Source organism: Hirundo rustica, chromosome 6 (genome assembly GCF_015227805.2).
Source record: "Hirundo rustica isolate bHirRus1 chromosome 6, bHirRus1.pri.v3, whole genome shotgun sequence".
Taxonomy (NCBI): domain Eukaryota; kingdom Metazoa; phylum Chordata; class Aves; order Passeriformes; family Hirundinidae; genus Hirundo; species Hirundo rustica.
Window position 1 is genome coordinate 52,449,509 of NC_053455.1, and position 13,021 is coordinate 52,462,529.

Sequence of the window (13,021 nt, forward strand, 5' to 3'; positions counted from 1 at the left end):
GAGAGAAAGAAGAAAGAAAACAGAGGGTACGTGGAACAGACACCAGATGAAATCCGTAGATTAGAAGTGAAAGAACTAATAAGATTGGAATAGGATTGAAGAAGTGGACATTTTTAACTGGACTTCTCTAGGGTAAACTATAGAAAAATGGACTGTTCTTTGTACCATCTTAGTGTTATTAGGTCAAATGTTAATTCTAATCAAAATTGAGAACTGATGTAATTGAGATTTATTTGGGAACTTTGAAGCTCCAGCTCCTGGGGTAAAAGGAGGTCTCAGCCTTTGGGACAAAGATAATTTTAGACTAGAAGAAGTATTTGTAAATAGTACCCCAGATACACTGAGAAGCTTTGCTGATAGAACATCACAGTCTGCAGAAACTCCAGGCAGCAGCAGATGTGTGACATTGGGAGCACTGGACTATTTTGTCTTGCGGCAAATGACTTCCTAAAAAGATCTTAGAAAGACTCTTCTCTGAAATTAATGAGTGATTATGTCTAAATAGTGAAACTGACTGAAAGTCTCAAGTTGTCTTTCTATGTTGTTTAATAAGAAAGTTAATAGCTTGTAAGAGGATAGAAGGGTGTTTTAAAATGTCATTCTGTTTTAGTTTAGGTTTTCAACTTTTTTTCTCAACTTTTTTTTCATTCTCTTCGTGTGTGTTAATAGAACTATTTTTGTTCATTTTTATACTTAAACCTGCTTTATTTTTTCTCCTAATCTCTCCCTCCCACAGAAAGAGAATAAATACTAAAACCCCTACATTAATTGGTGTTTCTGCCTGGTTTTATTAAATTAAGACCTTGATAATTTATTAATTTATTAAATTAAGACTTTGATATATCAGCTACCTGCCCAAGCTTTGTCAGGTGGCTGCAACACAAAACAAACCCAACATTTCCAAGTGTGAAATTATCCTTTGTACCCACAGAGTTATCCAATCCCTTTCCTGCGGGACAATTTGTTAACACAAATCCAGAACAAAAGTGGTCTCAGCATAGATGCTCCAGAGGAGAGTAAACTCCTTGTTCTTTCCACACTGGGATCTTTGCTCCCACCAGTCCTTGCTCACACTAGGGCTTTCAGATTCATTGCAATTTACTGCTAAATTGTGCCAATAAGCAATCCAGAAGGGAATTACCAAGCAGCATGGTCGTCTTTGTATCCCATTTCCTTTCATGGGGAAAGGCGAGAGAATTTTTTTGCACAAATTGAAAGTGGAAAACTTATGTTTTCCCGCTGTAGAGCATTGGCCAAAGTCTGGAGTGACATAAATAAATACCACTGGAAAGTAGGAGAGGAGGGAAGGAAGAAAAGGAAAATTATACAAGCTCTACCCTTCTTGGGACATAGCATATTAAAAATGCCATCGGAGTCTACTGAATATTAAAAATGTCACTATTATGTTGTTTTCACTGGGACTGTGGAATATTAAACAAGCCAGAGGCATCAAATGTTCATTTTGTTTCTTGGTCTGTCCCTTTTGCCTGACACACATTTTCCTACTGTCCAAGTACAGCTGCTTTGTTGGCATCAGCCATCACACAATCTAAGTGCTGGAGAAAGTAATCCAAGTGTTAAAAAATGTAATTACCTCTTGAGAAGAGGGAGTAAAGTGCAAAATGTCTCTCAAGAATCTTGGGAGACAGCTCTGCTAGCCCCCTCAGCAGGGGCTGGCTGGCTCTCACTGGAGGAAACAGAAACTCTCTGGTTACGTACATGAAAAATGGATGTTTTTGCAGTAGAATAAATTCTGTCTACTAAGCATGATTCCACATTGGATAATTATACAGGGGCTCATTCCTTCCACTGCAGAAATCAGTGAAAAAAATTCTCTAGTTTATCTTCAGCATATCACTCCAGGCAAGCACAATAATCCTGACAGGTTTAAGATAGCACTTCCAGTTCTTTGGATAAAAATGCACCAGAAGAAATGTCAGCCATCCATAATTCTCCTGAGTTTAGACAGATCTGTGAGCTATTACAAATTCCACAGGTGCAGTAGTTTGCATCTCCAAACATCTTCTTTAATGCACAGCTGATATTTAAAAAACTACCAAGACCGTGTAGCCTGTGCTCAGAAATGGTACAGACCAGTCAGAGACCAGACCATTTACTGGCAGCAGTAAATTCTCCCTCACAAGCTGTTTTCTGGCATGTAATTGTTGGTGAATTCCTCTCACCTTTCTTTTTCTGGAGGTTTCTGTGATGGGGAAAGTAAAAGAAATCTTTATTGCTGGCCAAAGCTCACATCTGTTTACCAAGCACACTTCTCTCTCTGCTAACACACATTTTTACCCTTTAAGCTGCAGGTTGGTAAACTTTACAAGTGTTAAAAGATGACAACTACTGGAAAGGAGCATTCCCAGGCAGTTGGTGAAGCTGTTCAGACTTGTCATGGCCATGATTCGTTTGTAAGAATTAAATCCTACTTTTGTTAATAAAAAAGGAACAATAAACAAATCGAGAATGAGCTTGGTAATCTGCCTCAGAGGTTAGCTATTCTTGCTTTTCCACTTTACCTTGCTATGGGACTGAGGAGCAATGATTTACTACTAGAACATTGCCACTTATCTCTTATTTAAATTTGCATATTTTAACTTGAGCTACAAGATCATGCTATGATTTTGGCTGCTAGGTTAAAGGATGTTTTTTGGGTAGGCACTGAGAAATGGGAAGCAGGTTACCTCTCAGCTCTTGCTGCCAGTTTCTAGCGTGGCCCCAAAACAACAGATTCAAACATGAGGAGAAGCATCACCACTCCCTGAACATTCTGGGCATAGCACAGACAGCCCTGAGCTGCGTCTGTGCGTGAGAATAGGGAAACGCTGCTGTGTGTTCTGAAAGCCTTTGCCCTTGCATACAAGTACTCTCTGCTCCCCTTTTGCTCCAGAGTTAACAGAGACATGCCTGCGGGATGACTTCCCCACTATTTACATAATTACGCTCTGTCCTGTATTAGTCAGTGTTTCTGTCTCCAGCCTGTAACCTTTGGTCAGGTCTGGGATCCGCCTGGACCTTCTACAGTTGTGCTGGGAGACAGATTCCTCCTGCAGTTCAGAATACTGTGGGGTTAGGAGTAGGGTTAGGGTTTTTTTCTCTGAGGCCCTTACTACTGCTTCACTGAGAAGTAGCTGAAATATCTCATATAAAACCAAAATTCTCAATAATGAAAAGTTATTTTGTCTTTTACAAGAGCAAGGGCTCCATAGAAGCATTTCACAGCCCCAGAAATTTTCAAAAGGCCACTGAGAGGAATATTGGAGGATCTGGATCCGTAGCAAAAAACAAGCCTCATCCAAACACTTCCACTGACTGTGGCTGACATTGGACTGGACCCTTATGTGAAATGTAGGCAAAATATCCTCAGAGTCCTTCCCAATGTAGTGGATTACAGCAAGAGTGATTTTTATTTATAAAAAATGGGGTTATAACAAAAGGGCATTGCTATGTCCAGGGCCTTCCTTTCCCCTCTCCAAACATTCAGGGGAAAAGGCAAAGAGACTGTTCTCACACACATCACCTCCACAAATTTGTTTCTCCAGCATAAAACTAAAACAAGCAGAGAAATATTTTTCTTCCAGTGTTTGTTTTCTATTTATTCTCTGTTGCTACCTTTGTGCCCGCAGCAGGGTCAATGTTCCTGAGCCCCAGGCCCCACTGGTTTTGCATCTGCTGCCTTTCAAACCATCAGAGGATGGCACTAGAGCAGCTCCCCCTTTGCAGCTGGCAGGCACATTCCAGAGTTGGGGTGAACAGGAAAAAAGTTGGGAACATAAACAGTGGGACGGGGATTAGAGCTGGGATAAAGTATACCACGTCAGCTGTGCTCTCAGCAGATTTTTAAGGAATTGGAGCCTTAAGTTATCTCTTTAAGATACTTAAGAGTTGTGATATTATTATTATTATTATTATTATTATTATTATTATTATTATTCCAAGTCTCTTTCTCCTTATTTTCCCCTGTTGTCTTCTTCATTGTTCACTGTTCACAGAAAGCAAAATTCTGCAAGGTTGCTGCCAGATTCACATTCATTTTTGAAGGTGAGCAAAAGCTCCAGGGATTTATTCACCCAGTTTCAAGCAGAAGAAATACATAATCAACTTACTGGGGGAAAAAATACCCAGACCTAACTGCACATATCTAACCAGGGCAACCTCCCAGTGCTGTCATTCAGAACTTTGCTGCTCTTTCCTCACTACTTGGGAGCATCACCCTTTGTGTTGACAATCTCTTCCTGCAAAGATCAAGGACTTGAAATTTTGGCACATTCTGAGCACTATAAGAACCATAAACAACAACTTATTGAATGAATCTCACTCCCCTAGGCATGACTTTCCCGGATTTGTATGATGTGTGAAATCATTTATTGCTGGGAGACCCATGAAGCAGGCAGGCACAAACCCCATTGCATCTTATTGCTTGAAGCCTAAACCTCATCATTTATTTCTAAGCTAGTTTTTGGGTACATACAGAAATCAAACACTTGTAAAATCATTTTAATTTCCTGCTCTCATTCTTTGGGCACAGAGTGGACCTGTAAGATATTTCACTTTTTTTTTTTTTTTTTTTTTTTTTTTTTTTTTTTTTTTTTCCCACATTACTGGTAAACTCCAGTTTCAGACAGGATGCCCATAAACAAATTCATGTCAGACAAAGCAAATGTTCCAAGAAGACAGTTACTAGCTCAAAGCCAGAGTGTTTCATTTCAGACTTCATCCCTATTTAAACCATGAAAATCTCAGTAAGTATTGAATTTAAATCCACTGTCACTTTCTCCAGGCTCTTGTCAAAGGACTCATTATTAGTTTCTGGTTTACGGTACCTCCTAAATCCCCATGCTGAGAGGGACCACACTGCATGAAGCAGATCTGCTGCTCTCACAGAACAGGAAGTGGTCTTCATCCCAGAGTGTTTGGGATCCCAGACAGACCAGACAAAAGACAAGAAAGAGGTGCTGTTTCCAGCATGTGACACTCAAGAGGTCAGAGGGTTCAGAAGCAAAGCTCAGGATCCACTGGTCTGCATGCAGAACCTTATCCACCACATCAGATTTCATCATCTTCCTATCAAATGAAACCAAGTATATACATACAATAAAGGGTACATGTGGATATAGTAAAGCATATGAACATAAGCCCTCTTTGTAAGAAGGATTGCGTCCCTTCTTACAGGAGCAACCACAAAACCTCCCAAGCCTCTCGGATCCTTCTGAGTCCTCTCTTTTCTCCTGTGTTATAGCACTTATCCCATGCCCCCCTCTCACACAGAAACAACACCTCACTGGAGAACAGTTTCTGCAGGAGAGCACAGTGTAAGGATATGTATTTACCAAAAGGGATCTTTATAATTTCTGGTTGCTGTTGGTCCTGGTGCCCTATTTCTGTGTGCCAAAAGGGTGAGCAGCATGTTGCCTGTAAGCAGAACTCTTTATTTTGTGCTCCAAGGCCTGTGGAACTAGGCAGCTACCAAGAGAAAAGTAATTGCGCAGGTAAGCCTGAACTTCCATCCAGGGATGCAATGTGTATAAAACCCTGACTGCCTGATGAAGTCCTGGGATACCACAAGTCCTCAGTATCAGCAACACAACTGTTTCTGATGCCAAGCTACCTTGAGCCTGTCAAAGTAAGTTTAATAGTTTATTTTCTATGCACAGTGCCCAGAGCATTATATGACATCTGCTAGGCCAGATGTCCCAGGGAAATGCTCCAGGGAATAGCTGCTGTTTGTCTCATCACTCATAGCTGAGGATCTTCCCCACAGTAAGCAGTAAATCCCTGCAGGCCTGTGCCTGTGGTCCACAGAACATTTCAGAGAAGCAACTGGGAGCTCCAGAGCACAGCAGCAGTTGGCAGCAGCACAGCAGAGCCCTCAGTTTTGCTGCACCATTTCTGTGAGTTTCCGCTCAGATCACTGTGCTGTTGGAGGGAATGCGTCAATCTGAATTAGTCAGACTGTGGGTGCTGAAAGAATGGTAAAACAGAAACAGACAGAATGAGGTGACTAAACATGCTGTAGGAAAAGTCAGAAGGAGCACACCAAGAGTATTTCTAAAGCTACCTGCCCCAATATTCGTGGTGTGATTCATATATCTACTAAAGTACTGCAGAAACCCCGGACTAGTTACAAAATTCTCATTGTGAATTTATGTGAAATTAAGTCATCCCAAATGGTCATTCAAACCAAGGGTTACTGACAAGAAAAGGGATGAAATAAAATGTTCCTGTTGTTCTAGACACAAAAAAGACTGCTAAGGAAGTAACTTTATAACATGAGAAGGGTCTGCAGCTTTAAGAAATTCTCCCCTAAAGGTTGTAAAGCTTTTACTATGCAAAGTATTTTTGCTATTATATACACTGGCGGCCACTAAGTGCAGCTATTGTTTCTGGCGGTCATTCAGAGGAGGCTGGGACTGATAAAGTGTTTAGCAGAGTTTGTTTGGGTAGATCCATCTGTGTTTTTAACCTCCCATAAATTCTCTGGTGTCCTTTTAAAAGATGCTGGACGTTCCTGAGTCTAATAATGACAGGCTTTATTTTTATTTGCCATTTTTAATTATGTATCATGCCACAGAAAATAATGTCTTCTTTACATTACCCACACTTTTCTGTATGGATTACACAAGCATCTAAAAAATAGGATGTTTCCTTGCTGTGGGGCAGGGGTGCAGCTTACACAGAGCTCCCATTTCCTTGGGAAAGGCCATGTGGACTTGTGGCCTGTTGCTCTTACTCCTTAGAACTTGGGCTGAGTTCATGCTTCAGAGCCCCATGAATAGAGGGGAGATTGCAATCAAAGGGCAGGGAAGCAAAAGGCGTGTTGAAAGGTTCTAGCGAGGAGCCCAAGATGAAGCTTTCAACAGGAAATATTTTCAGGTCACGTGAGGGCCAGGAAAAATATCCTAAATAGCTGGGAAGGACCGTGATGGCAGTTTAACCCTCCCACCGGATGGGTTTGGTAGGGCAGGAATTGAAACATAGCCCCAACATGAAGTGTCAGTACTGCACAGAGCAAATCAGGGGAGCTCTCAACACCCCATTTCCCTGCCTGCCTGCACTGCATGAGCACAAGGTGAAGCACTTCTGTGACAACTTCTGCTACTCTTTATGAATACGCTGTGGCCAAAACCTGGAAGAAACATTGCTGGCACTGCATTGCATCAAAATGCTGCACAAACATTCACTGACTGTGAAGAAGGTGAGAAGTTGTATCACCATTTTACAGACGGGAAAGTAAGACAGAACATCCATGGATGTAAAAAGACATTTAAATCCTCCAGTGAGACGATCCTCACATCTGCAAACCATTCTGTACATTTCCTAAAGCCCTTTGCATCCGGAGGCAGCGCTGTCCTGCACGCGTGCTTCGGGTGCCTGCAGCACTCACCTGAGCTTGTCTGCCACAAAGATGACACGGCGCTCCAGCAGGAGGGAGGCGAAGATGCGGATGATCTGCCGCATGCTGAGGCATCTGAAGAGGCACTCAAAGTCCACGTGTTCCAGGCGAGAGTCCATGGGCCTCCGCAGCTCGATGACCTGCACACACCCAACGAGCAGCAGTCAGCATCGCTGGGCCAGGCCGGCAGCGCCGAGTGCCTGGATGCCCAGCCTGGCCCTCCAGCACTGCCCCGCGCTTCCCTGCCGAGGGGACACAGTATGAACCCCAGCCCCTCGTGCAAACTGAGGCTGCAGGCACAGCGCTCCAGAAAAAACAGTGTATTGCACAATTCCTGTCATGCCGTTCTTCCCAGAATACAGCTGCGTGCACTGTCTGCTCATCTCCAAGGGAAGCATAATTCTCCCTTCCAAACATTCTCTAAGAGATGTAAAGCTTGGCTGAGTCAAGAGTATGAAGCAAGTAACAATCAAACCCTGGAGCTAGGAGCTTACAGGGTTGAAACAGCCATAAAGTCAAGGTAAATTGGGTTCTAAGCTTGGCTAACAATTCATATTAACATTTAGATAGGAGCCTAGGACTCAACTAAAAGGCCAGGAAGACTTTAAAGCAAATTTACTTCATTTCCACTCTTCTGTGATGTGTAATTCACTAGATAATGTTTAAAACCTTTCTCTTTTCATATAAAGATATGTGTGTGTGTATATATATATATATATACTTAACTGGGGAGTCAGGACAAGGTCTTAGATGGTGAGTTGTGATATCCCTTTACAGTCTAACTTTCATACTTCGTCCATGACCTCAGGCCCTCTCCTTCCTTTTTTCAAATGCCTTTTCCTTGATTCCTTTATTATATTATATCTTCCTTTATTATATCTTCCTGCAATTGACATGTTCAGATGTGGAACTTGAAGGCAGAGGACAGAAAAAAGAAGAGGGAAAAATAACGTGAAGAAGTGAGTAAAAGAAGGAGAAAAATATGAAGTACAAGACAGATAATGATGGACTATTGAGGAAATTGAGGAAACAGAAGGGAAAGAGAAAAAAAAGGCCAACTCGAAGCTGTGTTGAAATCTCTGACTATATATTAACAGGAACATGCATACATCTTCTTCTTTCCATAGGTCCAAAAATCATCAACACTTTATTGCTTTAGACTAGTTTTACGTTTTCATGCACATGACACCACATTCCACAAGCAGACTGGATCAGGTTTTAACTGGAGTAGCCCTTACAAAATTCCTCACAATCACTGCTTTAAGGACATGCTCAAGATCATGGGATACTGTAAACAAAATAAATTCATATCAGTTTAGTTGTGATATTGTCTGTGATCAGTAACACACAACTGTAAAAAGAAAGCCACTCTTAGCACAGCATGTATCAAATCAAATAGATGTGCTTTGTTTAAGCCTCAAATACAGGAACAGTGGGATGTCCCCAAACGGCAGTAAGAAACAAATTCTGCAGTAACTGTACCAGGAATTGTGAGGAAACTCTTCCTCACAATCCCACTTCCATTCCTTAGCACTGGGATTGCAAGCTCAGATCAGGTGTATGTGCCAAATCACGAGGAGCTGATTCTACTGCAAATTGCCAACATGAAAATCTTGCTCCAGGGTAGGATGCAATGCAAGTTATGGCAGCTTTTACAAATACCAGGGATGTTTTCTGCTGCCTGACAAAGCCTGCTGCCTCGGTCTGCTCATCACAAAGAAATACACTGTCTGCTTCCCAATTAATCACCATCTTTGTTTAGGCAAGAGGAGCCACAATGGAAGGACAAGATTCTGTTCCTAATTAAGCGAGTGCATTCCATTTAAATAACAAGTTTGTACTAGCACAACAGAGAGCAAAGCTCAGCCAGAAGAGAGTTGTTTGTTTGTTGGAATTATCTCAATATTTTTCTCTGGGAGAGTTCAGAAGCTTGAGCAGAGGATAGAGAAGTTGCAGATCCATAGCTCCCAGTTACATTCCCACAGAAAAGGCATTGTCAGATCTTTTCCCTGTTATGCCAATCACCCTTTCAGATATTGCCTCTGCAGAAGAAAATGCAGGTGCCTTTAAAACACCTTGCAGGTCACTTATACAAAGAACCCTTTATATTTCATACCATACATTACAGGCACACTCCACTGAGGTCAGTGGTATTACATTTACAGAAAATATAATTTAATGCAAAAATAACAAAGGCATTGTAAAACTAATCCTAAGGAGTGTAAAATAACCCTAAAGGGAAGTTTTTTCTCTCTTCTTTCACTAGCTGGGACAAATTCTATTCTTATCTTCAGTAACATATCCCCTGTATATGCATGCCCAGCTGAGTGGAGCTACTGTATTCTTACATAGGGGCATGCTGAGAACAGAATTTAACACAATGCATGGCTGGCCAGCCCCAGGTTGCAAAAGCCTTTTAATCAATACTGCCATTTTCCAGTAAGGCACATGTTATCTAATGCCAAGCTTCCAGCTACTTGAGTCAGGAGTAAAAAGAAATGGCATCCATTATATGTGTACACACACACGCAAAAGTTTTACATTACTTGCTCTTCTTTGAGGGCCAGTTAAAAGGCATTTATTACCAAAGAGGCAATTTAAGTGCTGCTGGTCACTCCTACCACGGCCAGGACCAGCAGTAACAAGGTTTGAAATAACAAGCAGCTGCTGAAGTGCTCAGATACAGGCAACATGGGAAACGCACACTTGCCTGCTATCACTGTGATAAAGCCCAGAAATGCTGCGGTCTCTGAACTGCACTAGGCCAGGCACACTGGGACATTTGTGTTGCCTGTTTTTCTAACACACAACTTACTAATAAACATAAAATAAGAAATACATAACCATAAATTGGTTTCTAATCATCAATAGGAACTAGTATTAGCATGTCCGTGGTGGTGCAGCTCATGCCCTGCTCATTTTGAGGCTTTGCCACCCCACACCCCTGCAGGACCTGATTGTCTCCTCCTGTTTTTCTTTTGCTGTGTTGATACTGGAGTGGTAAAGGGTAACGCTTTGACTTTTAATGTTTGCAGTTGCTTTTTACCTCGTTTCCAGCTCCAGGCAGGAAGGTTTTGACTTTGATTGTCTTTCCAGGTGCAGGAAAAGGAGATTCCATCAGACTTCTCATAAATGGATAAACCAGGGCAGCAGATATTCCCCTTCTTCTTTCAACCTCATCCAGGATCTGGTCCATTAGTAAGACAAAAGTGAGAGGGAGACAACTGTCAGCATCACATAGGTTTTTGAAGCATCCTTTGACCCACATGTGCTTAAACACATGGCAGGTCGAAGTTTGCATATCTTCTACCATGTATTTCTTCATTACCATAAATCCATGGTTTTGGTTACAAAATGAAGCCTGTTTGTGAATGTAATTAACACAGAGGCAAGGAAGAATTAACAAATCTGCAGACTCAACATGACTAAAGGGATCTATATACTGTTGGGATTATGTCCAAACAACAGGGTGAGCTGAAGGAGAGAAAGATGAAGACAAATCCCCTGATCACAGCCCAGGTCAGCATCACATCATCTCAGTGGTACACCTTGAGATTTGTATCAAGGAAAAACTTCCTTCTGCACTAAGCATCTCTTCCATTTCAATTCAGAGGGCAGGAGAAAGCAGCAGAGTAGCAAAGAAAGCAGTGCTGTCACTATGACAGCAGGACAGAGCTCCTGAAAGTGTCCCAGCAGTGGCTGTCAGGTCAGAGTCTGTGCTGAGCTGGAGACCACAAGCCACCCCTGAAGCGCACCCAGCTGTTCACACTGGTGCCCACATTAGGTCATTTTCTCCTGATGAAACAGCAGGCAATCTAGTCTTGAAATAAGCAGATGGAACTTCTTAAATATGGAGGAGACTATTATTTTCTTCTCTCTTTGGTCACATGGGGCAACATAAATCAGATCACAGCTACGTTTTCCCACATTAGACAGAGCATATAGATGATAAAGCTAAAGAAGACAGAAAGCAAGGTTCAAAGCAGTTAGTGGTTTGACCTGCAATGGTGATCTTTTAAAACCAACACTCCAGAGCAAAAGGCCATACAAGAGTTAGTGGGCCTGAGCCAGGCATTTTCTCTTGTTTCTCTTGGAAACTATTTTCACTGAAGCAGAATATTAAAAGACACTTAAGCACAAGCTGGTGACCTGTAACGAGAGCTGGTGACACCAAATGCCAGCAGAAGCATTCACTGGTGCATGGCTTCCCCTCTCTCCCTGTGACATAATGAAGGCCCAACTAAAGCAAAGCTGCCCCTGTGTACATAACTTGCATTCCATTCCTTGGAAACGGCAGATAACCATAAATGAGGACGTGGATTTCACTCTTGATGTAATTTGCAGCACAAACCATCCTCAGCAAACAAAACCAGCTGCCCAAGTGGGAAGCAGCAATGAAGCAGGGATGTGCCCCAGGTGCCTTGGTGCTCCTGCACACTGCCAGCACTCAGTTGTGTTCCTGCAGCCACAGGATTGGCTATTTGATGCTTTTTGTTGCTGGAGTTGGGGCCATGTGTGTCATATGCCTGGCTCCAAGGATCTTCATCACGCAAATAAAAGTGGAACAGAGATCCCAAGAGATAAAATGGTCAGAAACATCTGTTGAAACTATGACCAAATGAACTGGCTGGAAGTTAAAATATCTGCGGTTCTCAAGTCTGTCTCAGAAATAGGTATTAAAACAGTGAGTGAGCAGGAGAGGCTTTGTGGAAGACAAAATTAATGCAAGTTATCAGAAATTGGATGGTAAACATTTTAATATGAGGAATCTTTTTGATTTTATGGTAAATAATATCCAAGATTTAATATCCCACAGTCTTTCATCGTTCACAGTGTAAGGCAGAGACAGCTATTCATTGTATTGAGGGCCAGTGGTCTGACCTTATACCTCAGCTGGAGTGATACTTGGTTGTAAGGAAGATACTTAGTTTTTTTTCCCCCTTCTCCTAAGTCTTCCTTTGAAAAATAGAGCACTATTGAAAATAGATAAAAACATAATAGAAAAAAAGAGCCTCATGAGTTCTGTCCACACCACAAGTGTGGTGAGCTGGGTGATCCTCCCAGAACAATGCATTCCATTTCACTCACAGATATCTGTGTTTAGATACATAATATGTCCAAGAGACACTGTTATAAATCCTTGATTTCAGTGCTTTATGAAAGACGTCAAAAGCAAAATTGCAATTAACTATTTGCAACCCAACTGTTGTTCTTCACACATGGCTTGGGTTAAACAAAGTTTTATGTAGAAAAACTTGAAACCTGCTTTAAAGATAATATTCTGTATTGGATATTAGATCATATGAACAATATAAATGCAACGATTTTTATTAACATCAGTGAGTTACATGCTCTTTTGAACTTTATTCCTATGAAAATTAACAAGTAAAATCTGTGGGAGTTCTGAGAGATTTCCTGTATCTGAAGTGAAAACCTCTGGCAAATTAAAGCACAATCAGTTAAAATTGGGCCAATTAAAAAATCATCTGTGCTTTATCCTAGACTCCTAGCATGGGGGGCGGGGGGAAAGTGTCACTAGTGTGTTAAGGGTATAGAATTCACCTATCAAATAATCTTTTTTCTGAACCTCATCATTCCATAGGGTGTTGGAGTAAAAGTGGCATT

The 13,021-nt window shown here is 41.6% G+C and overlaps 1 protein-coding gene across 9 annotated transcripts in view; it reads right to left on the reverse strand.

Annotated features, from left to right (window-relative positions):
• The window catches only part of DENND2B (DENN domain containing 2B), a 157,575-nt gene that overhangs the window by 16,874 nt on the left and 127,680 nt on the right, over positions 1-13,021 (reverse strand). For all 9 annotated transcript variants that reach the window (XM_040067877.2, XM_040067884.2, XM_040067880.2 and 6 more), the window contains 2 exons: positions 10,443-10,583; positions 7,388-7,536 (listed from right to left, as the gene is read on the reverse strand). In XM_040067877.2, the coding sequence (XP_039923811.1) occupies positions 7,388-7,536; positions 10,443-10,583 (290 nt within the window). The remainder of the gene's footprint in view (positions 1-7,387; positions 7,537-10,442; positions 10,584-13,021) is intronic.